The 10918-nt window shown below is 59.7% G+C and overlaps 1 protein-coding gene across 3 annotated transcripts; it reads left to right on the plus strand.

Annotated features, from left to right (window-relative positions):
- The first annotated feature begins 480 nt into the window (after nt 1-480).
- PROC (protein C, inactivator of coagulation factors Va and VIIIa) lies at nt 481-8916 on the plus strand. Of its 3 annotated transcripts, none has more exons than XM_060301514.1 (8): nt 481-586; nt 1824-1990; nt 3401-3425; nt 3545-3682; nt 3789-3923; nt 5841-5989; nt 7119-7236; nt 8339-8916. In XM_060301514.1, exons 1-8 carry the CDS (start codon nt 517-519, stop codon nt 8914-8916), a joined length of 1380 nt encoding a protein of 459 aa, XP_060157497.1. In that variant the 5' UTR covers nt 481-516. The 3 variants fall into 3 exon arrangements, with proteins under 3 accessions (XP_060157497.1, XP_060157496.1, XP_060157495.1); XM_060301513.1 differs by having other exon boundaries at nt 517-586; nt 3545-3699; nt 3848-3923; XM_060301512.1 differs by having other exon boundaries at nt 517-586; nt 1830-1990.
- The last annotated feature ends 2002 nt before the right edge of the window (nt 8917-10918 follow it).

Raw genomic sequence — 10918 nt, forward strand, 5'->3', positions numbered from 1 at the left:
ATGAGGCAACTGAGGGGCAGTTAGGGATCTCGCCCGACAATCCTGTCCTGGAGCTGGGATTTGCACCAGGCGCTCTGACTTGGTGGCCTGTCCTCTGAACCATGTCCAAATTTCTTGAAAGACACCGTGACTGTCCAATAAAAGTCCGTTATTATTCTTAACCTGGCCTTTAGATCAGCAGAGGCGTCAGCCCCGAATCCTCACCCAGGGAGGGCAGGAACGTTCTGGGTGCACCTGCCCATCACCCTTCTGTGCCGAGTCCCCTTTGATCTTCACCAGGTCGCTGCCCCTTCCACTTCCTGTCTTCACCCTGCAGGCTCGGGTCGTGTGACCTTAGCCCCATATAGACAAGGGGACCGAGGCGCCACGTGGGTGTCTGAATAGTAAACAGGGACCCCCGACCCCAGCTTTTGCCCTGGCGATCCCACCCGGGGCCGGGGAAGGGGGCAGAGCGGGGGCTGGCGCGGCTGCCGGAAGCTCAGAAGTCCTCCTCAGACAGGTGGCAGCAACTTCAGAATGTGGCGGCTTACAGGCCTCTTACTGTTCGTGACCATCTGGGGAGTTTCCAGCGCACCAGCTCCTCCCGGTAAGGCCACTCTCCCACCCCCTCCTCGGGACCCTCGGGGTCTTCACACCTTTCACCGTCTCCCCTGAGCCTCAGGGCCAGAGGAGATGAGAGGCGGACCTGAGGGAACAGGGATAAATTAACCGAGGGGAACACAGCGGCAGGCCGCAGCTCAGGGGCTGAGTCCTGTGGCGATGGCAGGGAGCCCCCGGGGTCGCGGGGTCACGGCCTTCCTCCTACCTGGGGGGTTGGTCACAGAGTCCCCTGGGTCCCCCCACTCCACCGTTCACTCCCTCAACTGTGAGAGCGCCAGGCCCCGCTGCCCTGCCCCAAGCCCTCCCCTGGTCCCCACGGCCAGGGGACCAGGATGTGGAGAGGAGGAGGCCCGCGGGACAGCTGTGCTGCCTGGTCTCTTAGGCGCCCCTCCCCCCACACCCCTGCAGCCACCGTGGGCTCGCTCTTCCATTTGTGCCGCTTCCTGAGCTGCTCTGTCTTCCTGGTGGCCCTTCCTCCCCACTCCCAGCCCCGGTTCCCACCTGCGGTCCTCTTGGCTCCTATGTCCAGACTCAGTCTGGCACATCTTCCTTTCCTGAGGATGCCCTTCCTGGTCCCGGCACCCTCGAGCCTCTCTTGCTCACTCCCCTGCTTTGGTCCCTCCACCCCAGCTGTCCCCCTGCCCCCAAGGCAGACACCTCTCAGAGCCCAGGAGACATTTGGTGATGCTCCCCGGGTGGCAGGTCTGCCTTGTCCAGGTGTGCCTGCCCTAGGGGAAGGGCGTGGGAAATGCTCCAAGAGGGGGACGGGAGGAGGGGAGGGCAGGGAGGATGGAGGGACGGCTTCACGACGGGGTTGCACCAGGTGTATCTGGAGAACGAGGCCCACTTACCTTTGCAGTGTAATAACAACAGCAGCAGCACATGGCATTTGTCACTGGCCGCTCATTTCCGTACTAAGTGTTTTACGTGATTATCCCATCCTCATTTTTTGATGAATAAACTGAAGTTTAGAGGGGTAAAGACATGGGCTCAGGGTCACACGGAGGTCGGGCTGGGCTCGGAGGGAGGGAGGTCTGTCGGCCTCAGTGCACGCACCCTGAATGGTCAAGTGTCCTGTCCTCCGATGGCCGGCCCCCTGCTTCGGGAGGAGGAGAGGGTATCGGTACCTGGAATTATAATCCTGAGGGACCCAAGACGAAAACCTCCCCAGGGACTCGCCAGCCAGGCCCCCCACCAACGCGAGCTCCCTGTCTCCCTCCCAGACTCAGTGTTCTCCAGCCACCGGCGTGCCCACCAGGTGCTGCGGATCCGCAAACGCGCCAACACCTTCCTGGAGGAGCTGCGGCCCGGCAGCCTGGAGCGCGAGTGCACAGAGGAGACCTGTGAATTTGAGGAAGCTCGGGAGATTTTCCAAAACATGGAAGACACAGTAAGGCCGCCCGACTGGGTGCAGAGCGTGAGGCTCAGGGGTGGGACCTGGAGCGGCAGCCGGGGGCCCCTTGGGGGTCCTGGGAAGCGGTGGGCACCAGCCCCTTACCCTCCCAGCTTGCCAGGGGTGCAGCAGTGGAGTAAACAGCCCTATGGTCTTGGCCAGGGCACGTGGGACTCCAAGAAACAAAACTCTGCAATGAGCGCGAGAAGCGTCTGGGGAAGCCTTAGGCAGGGATTCCCACCCAATCCCACTGGAGGTAGCTCAGTCCCCCTCTCCACCTGTGACTGGCCACCCCAGCCTCCCCTCTTCTCCCTCCCTCTGATCCAGAGGCCAGCACCCCTGCTTCCACCCTGCTGACCAGGTGACCCAAGACTCCCTGATGTCTGGGCACACACACTCACTCTGTGCCTTAGACACTCCAGGGGTGAAACCTGATTGCTCAGGGGATCCAAGGAAAGGGTCTGTGTCCTCTCTGGCCCCCAGGGCCCTGCGGTGGTGGCCCTGAGGTGGTAGGATGCGCTCGGTAAGGGAGGTGCTCCTGATACAAGGCTCAGACCCCCTCCAGCACCCAGAGCTCACTTTAGCGACTAGGAGCTGGGGGTCGTGCCACCACCTGGGTCCCCTTCAAGCTGTCTGTAGGCATGCCCTTCCCACTCAGCTCTCACAGCTGAAGGCGGAGCTCTGGGTGGCTTCCTCTCTTGCCCTCAGCCCCCATCTCCACTGCCTCTTCCCCCAAATGGCCTCCTCAGCAGATGCCAAGATGATTTTCGGCAGGCACAGCCTGGGCACATCACACCCCTCCGGTGCCTCCCCCCCCCCACCCAGGGTCTCCCAGGCCAGCAGGGGGGCTTTCGGCCTGGGCATCAAGCAGTGGATCTCAGGGACTGGTGGTCCCAGCCCAGCAGCAGAAGTGCCACCAGAGAGCTGCTTAGAAAAGCAGACTTTCTGAACCGGCAAAAGCCCTGTCTCACACACACGATGTCCTGCTCGTCACCCAGCTCTGAGGCCAGGCTCAGGGAAAGAGCAGACGCCCGGTGCCTGGAGGGATGGAGCTGGAAGCAGGCAGAGCACCCTGGGGGTGGGGGGTGGGATTTGGGTCCCTTCCTTTGCAGAGGCTGCTGGGGTAGCAGCCAGCGCCCAGAGGACGCTTCCAGCTGCACGGGCGGGAAACGGGGGGCGGGTTTGGGATGTGGGGTGGAGATGGGCAGAGGGGCAAGGGGCCTGGCTTTTCTCAGGGTGCAGCTGCCCAGAGGCCGGGGTTGACCCCTCTTTGTGTGGAAGCCCTTCCCTTCCCTGCCCGCTTAGATGCTGCCTGCCGGACCTGGGCCAGCCCGGGGAGGGGCCCCGGGGGCTCCCCATCTACACAGGTGGGCTGACGGCCCCTGACACCGCCCCTTCTCCCCGCAGATGGCCTTCTGGTCCAAGTACCACGGTGAGTGCGCCCCAGACCCCTGGCCGCGGTGCCCGTGCCCCTCGAGGTCTCTGGGCCGCTGGGGGCACGGGGACGGGGCCGGCGGACCCCCGTGATCCCCTCCTTACCCCTCGTCACAGACGGGGACCAGTGCGCGGCCCCGCCGCCGGCGCACCCGTGCGACAGCCCGTGCTGCGGGCGCGGCACGTGCATCGACGGCCTGGGCGGCTTCCGCTGCGACTGCGCGCAGGGCTGGGAGGGCCGCTTCTGCCTTCAAGGTGAGGGGCGGCGGGCGGCGGGCCAGGGAGCTCCCCGGGGCCGGGGGCGGGGCCGGGCGCGCAGAGCGCCGCGCTCTCTCGGCGCCCTCCTGCCGGTCCCCTGCAGAGGCTCGCTTCTCCAACTGCTCGGCGGAGAACGGCGGCTGCGCGCACTATTGCTTGGAGGAGGAGGGCAGGCGCCACTGCCGCTGCGCGCCCGGCTACCGCCTGGGGGACGACCACCTGCTCTGCGAGCCCAAGGGTGAGCCGCAGATGGGGGACAGCACGGGGCGCCCGGGCGGTGAGCAAGCCACAGGGCCGAGTCCCAGGCGAAGGAGACGGGCCGCCCCAACGGGGAGGGAGGGTGCCCTCGGCGGGTCCCCTGCCCGCTCTTGCCCTCGCCCGCCCGCCTTCCTCCAGGGGCCGCTGCCCACTCTGGGGGCGTGGCCTGGAGCAAGAACCCAGAGGTAGCGCATCTCCCCAGGGAGGAGCGGATGGGGCGGGCACGCCTCCAGCGTCCTCATCTCTCTTGACGGCTTTATTTCCGCCTTCACCTCTGGCTTCTCTGAGGAGAGACAGGAACGGTGATTCTGCCTCCTCTTCTACTTTCCTTTTTATACATCGAAATTTCTATCGGATTTATATACTTACGCAACAGTCGGAGTTTCACAGCTCTTACCATGATTTCAGCAGGTTGCTCCTCCGTGTGGATCTTCTTGCATTCACTGTGCAGCGCCCTTTTCATGTGGAAATGCGTGTCTTCTATCTCTAGGAACATTTCTGTAGTTATTTCCTTGATGACCTGCCCTGTGCTTTCTCTGTTCTCTCTTTCTGCACCTCCTAATCAGATCTCTTTCCCCGGATTGATCTTCTAGTTTTCTTATCACATTATCTCTTCTAGTTTCCGTATCTTTGACTTTGTGTTCTTCTTTCAGGGAACTTTCCACAACTTTATATTCCCGTCCTTTTACTGAAAAAAAAAGCCAACTATTCCTTTTAAAGTAATTAGAGATTGACAGGAAGGTGCAAAGAAAGGCCTGGTGGGCCTGTTGGCTGGTGGGCTTTTCTGTGAGACCATCTGAAGGCCCAGGTCACTGGCAGAACCCCTATTGCCCAGAGTCTTAGGTCTTTAGGCTTTTTTCTGAGAGTAATCCTCCCAGTTCATGCTTGGGTGGTCCCAGCCTGGCTTCCAGCCCCCTGGGGAGAGTAGGGGGAGAGGAACTGGCATCTGCCCCGTCTGCAGATGTCTGCGTGACTCTCTCTGGTCAGCCTTGCGTGTCACTGTTTCCTGTGGCGGTGCCTGGAGTCCCCAGGTCTCTGGTTCACCGTCTGCGGAGAATACACCTAGGGTCTTCTGCAGGGGTCAGAGAGGAGAGTCAAGCCACTGATGAGGGCTCTAGCAGTTTCTTTGACAAGCTCTCAACCTTCCTGCTGTAGCCCCACCTGCACAGCTTCTTCAGAGACACGTGGAGGCTTCCTGGGCGTTTGTGTTGCCAAGCAGCCTGCTCCCTGCGTCTCCTACCACTGGATGAGGTTTCGGCTTTCTCAGTCGGCCAAGTCAGTTACCATGTCCCTCTGCTGTCCAGCTTCTGGAATCTTGGCGCTGTTGTTTCATCTCCCTTTTCTGTCACTAGGCGATCCCCCTGCTGATGGTTTCCCACTGCTTCTCGCGAGTCTAAGTCTCCCATCGCAGCCTGAATGGCCCTGGCCCGCCTCCCAGCCCTCACTTCTGCTCAGTGCTCTCTCCTCTGGGCTGGAGCTCACAGCCGTGCTCAGAGCCACTCTGCGGCTCTCTGGGCGTGTCCACCTCCTCCTCCCCATAAGTCCTTACCTCTGTTAGGAGCTCGGCAGTATCCCAGCGCTGAGACCTTACTTGTGCATCTCAGGGATTACTCCCAACAGCCCTGGGGTGTCCCAACTCTGAGAACTTTAACGACCTGCCCAAGGGCGCACCGCTAGGTAGAGATGCTGCTTGGTCCGACTCTTGCCATTAAGTGGCGCTGTTCGTTAACCGACTGACTATCCCGAGGGGCTTTGCAAGTTGATAGAATTGAGCGTCTGAGCATCATTTATCCTACAAGGCAGCAAAGGAGGCTGCTGGCAGGAGGGGGACGGAGATGGGAGGGCAGTCTCGGGAGCAGTACCCAGCAGGCACTCAGCAGCCTCCCCCTGCCTTCAGTGACGTTCCCTTGTGGGAGGCCAGGGAAGCGAATGGAGAAGAAACGCAAGAACTTGAAACGTGACACAGACCAAGTAGACCAAGAAGGCCAATTAGATCCACGGCTCATCAGTGGGCAGGAGGCCGGATGGGGAGAGAGCCCCTGGCAGGTGAGAGGAGAGAGAGGCAGCGGCTCACCAGCTGGGTCAGGAGTCACTGAGCCCACCCAGTTCCTGCTCAGGAGGCACCAGTGGGAAGGGAAGTGCAGCCTTTGCTTGGGGTGGGGGTGGGGGGCGGCGGCAGTGCTAAGGGTGGAGGGTTCCAGGGAAAGATGGCGCTAACCCGATGGGAGAGGAGCAGCCGGGCAGGGTGGGCTGGGCACCAGGGGCCAAGGGGGAATGTGCAGGAAGGAGAGGTATAGCTTTTAAAAAGAGCTGGAAAGATAATGCTCTGCTGGTGGTATTTGAGGCAGAAGCCTGGCTGAGGGGAGCGGTGTTCTGCGTGGGAAAGGGCTGGGAGGGAGGGTTGTCCTCTGCCCCGCCATGGGAGCTAACACTTATTTGGTCCCCATCTCTGCCAGGCACTGGGTCGGGGCGGCGGGGGGGATTGTCCAGAGATCAATAAGCGGGGGTGGTGGGGGGCTTCCCTGGTGGCGCAGTGGTTGAGAGTCCGCCTGCCGATGCAGGGGACACGGGTTCATGCCCCAGTCCGGGAAGATCCCACATGCCGCGGAGCGGCTGGGCCCGTGAGTCATGGCCGCTGAGCCTGCGCGTCCGGAGCCTGTGCTCCGCAACGGGAGAGGCCACAACAGTGAGAGGCCCACGTAACGCAAAAGAAAAATTAAAAAAAGCAGGGGACTGGCAGGTCTTGGGGAGCTCACAGCCCCCAGGAGATTCAGGCTCCTAAACACATGGTAACCCAATGGGACCAGAGCCGGCTGACAGCACAGGGACTGAGGGAACCTGGAAAGGGCTCCCAAGGCAGCCTGGGGGCCTCAAAGGCTTCTCAGAGGACTCGACGAGCAGCCTGAGCCCCCGACGGTGAGGAGAACTCTCCGGATGCTGCTGAGGATGGTTATAGGAACAGCACAGGCAAAGGCGGGGAGATACCCTGGAACGGGCAAACTCCATCAAACGTGCAGAAAAGAAAATGCCAAAAAAGTCCATGCCCGTGTGACCAGGGAACCCAGGGAAGACCTATTTACGCAGCTAGTGCCTGGGGCTGTGCTGAGAGCGGGGGCCCTGACACGGAGCTGTCAGAAGGCCGTGTGGTGCCGTCACTGCCCACCCCCCATTACAGGTGATCCTGCTGGACTCGAAGAAGAAGCTGGCCTGCGGGGCGGTGCTCGTCCACGTCTCCTGGGTGCTGACAGCGGCCCACTGCTTGGACGACCGCAAGAAGCTCATCGTCAGGCTAGGTGCGGGCTGGAACCAGGCCGGAGGGGTGGCCCAGACGGGCTGGCTCGGTGGGGAGCCTGGTCTCCAGGGTGCTTGAGCAAGACGACACCAGGGCCGCACAGAAGGCATCTGGGGGGAAGAGGCCCGTGTGCTCCCACCCCACCACTCCTGTGGCGGCATTTTAGACACAATGACACCAGGTAGTTTGCACGGAAGGGATTCTCTTCGAATCTGGTGCCCAGGTGCTTACACACGTGTGTTTGCCAGCGAGGAGGTTACACACATACTTGTGTCTTCACTCTCACTATGTGGAGTGGCCGTGTGTGTGGACCTGCAGCACCCTGGGGTGCAGGGCCACGCTTCACACAGGGTGACCGGGATGGACTGTGCAGCGGGGGCCCTGGCATCTGGTACAGCAGCCAGCCGCTTCCCTGCAACAGCCCAGGGCTCCCCGAGCCTAGACCCCACTCTCTACCAATTTCTGGGGGGCGAGGGTTCTCTCACTTCAATCTTTATGCAAAAAAAAAAAAAAAGAGGCAAAGATCCGTACTGAGAGTGAATGACCAGATTCACACACCCTTGCCATCACGCCCAGCACAAGCAGAGGCCAGTGGCCTCCAGCGGGGCTGGGCTTGGAGGCAGAGCCCTCACCCTCGCTTTCCAGGAACCAGCAGCCTCGCCTGAGAAGACCTTGTGTCTTGTGTGTGGTCCAGATCTTTCTTCCCTGGTGGAGCCTGTGTCCGGCTGGCTGCTCCTGCCCTGCCCCCATCTTGGCAGGTGTCCCGTGTTCTCTTTGCGGCTCTGGTCTATGTCCCAGGTCTCCAGGGAGCTTCAGGCTTCCCTGCTGACTGCCCTCCGCCGGTCACTTCCCAGGCCTCACTGCTCCGTCTCTGAGCCAGTCCTGAATTCAGACCAGCGTTCTGCCCCTTTAGGACTGACACTCACGGGCTGTTACCCTTGATAGGGACCATGTGGCCCAGGACAGTGCCGGGCATACGTGGTGACCACTCCTGCTGTCCCTCCACGAGGGCCTGCAGGAGCGTGGCAGCGACGTTGGCTTCAGGAGGCCCCAGGGGAGGGAGGCTCCCCCAAGCCCACTCTGACAGCCCCTCTGCCCTGCAGGGGAGTATGACCTGCGGCGCTGGGAGAAGTGGGAAGTGGACCTGGACATCAAGGAGGTGTTTGTCCACCCCAACTACACCAAGAGCACCAGTGACAATGACATCGCGCTGCTGCACCTGGCCCGGCCCGCCACTCTCTCGCAGACCATCGTGCCCATCTGCCTCCCAGACAGTGGCCTGTCGGACCGCGAGCTCACCCAGGTCGGCCAGGAGACGGTGGTGACAGGCTGGGGCTACCGCAGCGAGGCCAAGAGAAACCGCACCTTCGTCCTCAACTTCGTCAGGGTCCCCCTGGTCCCGCACAATATGTGCGTTCTGGCCATGCAAAACAAGATCTCCGAGAACATGCTGTGCGCCGGCATCCTGGGGGACCCGCGGGATGCCTGTGAGGGCGACAGCGGGGGGCCTATGGTCGTCTCCTTCCGCGGCACCTGGTTTCTGGTGGGCCTGGTGAGCTGGGGCGAGGGCTGCGGGCGCCTCAACAACTACGGTGTTTACACCAAAGTCAGCCGTTACCTCGACTGGATCCACGGCTACATCAACGCTAAGGAGGCCCCCCTCCAGAGCCAGGTGCCTTAGCGTCTTCCCCACTTGTGTCTGGACCCCAGAGGACACCCTTGGACGGGGGCTGGGTTGTTGAATGGCCAAGATGTTGGACATTAAAAAGGGCATGGAGCAAGCACAGCAGCTATGGATCTGTCTGTCTTTCCGACCCTTTTCTGGGCTGTTCTGGAGGGAAGTATTTTGGGGGCATCTACTGCACGCCCCACACTTTATGAACTGGATCTTATTTACCTTCCACAACAACTACTCTGTGAGGTAGGAAGGAGCAGACCCAAGGTTTGCGGCGTCTAAAGCCGGTAAAGTTCGGGGAAGCTCGCTTTATGAAAAAGAATAAAACATGGGACTCCAAAACTGGGAGAGTCCCCCCCAGGGCTTTGGACGGGGCCTGTGTGAGCCAGGGATCCTGACGGTAAAGCCAGCTCTGAAGGTAGAGACTGCAGCTCCTCTTACGGGGGAAGAAGCTGAGGTTCAGGAAGGTTTGCATTGTGGAGCCAAAACTCAAACTTGGTTTGACTCCCAAGCCAGGGCCCTTCAGGCCGCCCCCCACTCTTCCTGCTGGCTCTGGAGGCCAGCATCGGCCTGCGTGGGGAGGAGCCAGAGACACAGAGGGGTTGGTTCAGCCCAGAAGGAACTCACGCTGTAGGTGTGGGGAAGCTATTTAAGAACAATGCTGGGCTTCCCTGGTGGCGCAGTGGTTGAGAGTCCGCCTGCTGATGCAGGGGACACGGGTTCGTGCCCTGGTCCGGGAGGATCCCACATTCCGTGGAGCGGCTGGGCCCGTGGGCCGTGGCCGCTGGGCCTGCGCGTCCAGAGCCTGTGCTCTGCAGCGGGAGAGGCCGCAACAGTGAGAGGCCCGCGTACCGCCAAAAAAAAAAAAAAAAAAAAAGAACGATGCCACACAATCGTGAATAGTGGTAGGCTGTTGACTCTGTCTTGACCTGGCCTCAAAGGCATAACTGAGAGAAATCAGTTAGGATGCACCCGACAACAGGGGAGAGTGGTGACACAAAGCCGAGGCAATTAGTCTAAAGTCATTAAATGTGTGACTCGCAAGTCACTTCTGTTCTCTGGGCAAATGGAAAGATAAGATTGAGAGCAGTGGTTCTCAACCTTCAGTGTACTTTTGAATCTCCTGGGGGCTGGGGGTGTGGGTGAGGGCTTTCAAAGACATCTACATCCAGTTTCACCCACAGAGATTCTGGTTTAGTTGACTTGGGGTGGGGAACAAAAACACTGATATTTTTTAAACTCCCCAGGTCATTTTAATGTGTGGCTATGGTTGAAAGCCACTGGACAAAAGGAACTTTCAGGACCTTTTCTGCTTGGGTAGGTGCCAAGACGCTCAGGGCCAATGAGGATAAAGAAAGTAGAGCACAAATCAGCCAATGGTACGGGAGGCCTTGACTTATGATTACATCCCTCTTGTCGGAACCACAGCTGCTGCTTACAGACCAGGGGAGACACCTGAGTTCTGTACGTGCAACACAAGGAAAGAGGCATGGCTGAGAAGGAGGCAGCAGGATGTCTCCTTAGGGCCTGGGAAAGGGTAGGTGGGACTGCTTGGAGGTGGAAGGAAGCCAGGCCTGGGGCTGGAACCATCTGCTGATCAGTGCCTAAGGCCAGTGTCCCCAACACTTGCAGTGGGACATGATGGATTGAAAGAGTGACCGCATGCTGAGGTCTTTGCCCTTGTTAAAGATTCCCCAGGTGAGTCTCCTGTCAAGGTGGTGAACTAGTGTGGGAGAGAGAACTTCTGGCATCCCAGCCCGAAGAGATCTGCTGACCTGTTCTCCAGTGAAACTAGTGACAACCATTAAAACAAACAAACAAATAAAGTCTCTGGAAACGGTCCTAAGAACAACCAAAACAAGAACAAAAATACAATTTTTAAAGCAACATAAGAAGACTTGATCTGTCCATAGAAAGCAAAGAAGGAGAATAAAAGTCAATGAGAAGCACGTAAAAATCAATGGTATTTCTACATGTTAACAATGAACATGTGGAAACCAAAATTCAA

The sequence above is a fragment of the Globicephala melas genome, chromosome 7 (assembly GCF_963455315.2).
Source record: "Globicephala melas chromosome 7, mGloMel1.2, whole genome shotgun sequence".
Lineage (NCBI taxonomy): Eukaryota > Metazoa > Chordata > Mammalia > Artiodactyla > Delphinidae > Globicephala > Globicephala melas.

Coding starts and splice junctions, on each gene's coding strand:
- PROC (XM_060301514.1), top strand. CDS start 517: ATGTGGCGGCTTACAGGCCTCTTACTGTTCGTGACCATCTGGGGAGTT. Junction 1,991..3,400: donor TCCAAAACATGGAAGACACA/GTAAGGCCGCCC, acceptor TTCTCCCCGCAG/ATGGCCTTCTGGTCCAAGTA. Junction 3,683..3,788: donor GGGCCGCTTCTGCCTTCAAG/GTGAGGGGCGGC, acceptor GGTCCCCTGCAG/AGGCTCGCTTCTCCAACTGC.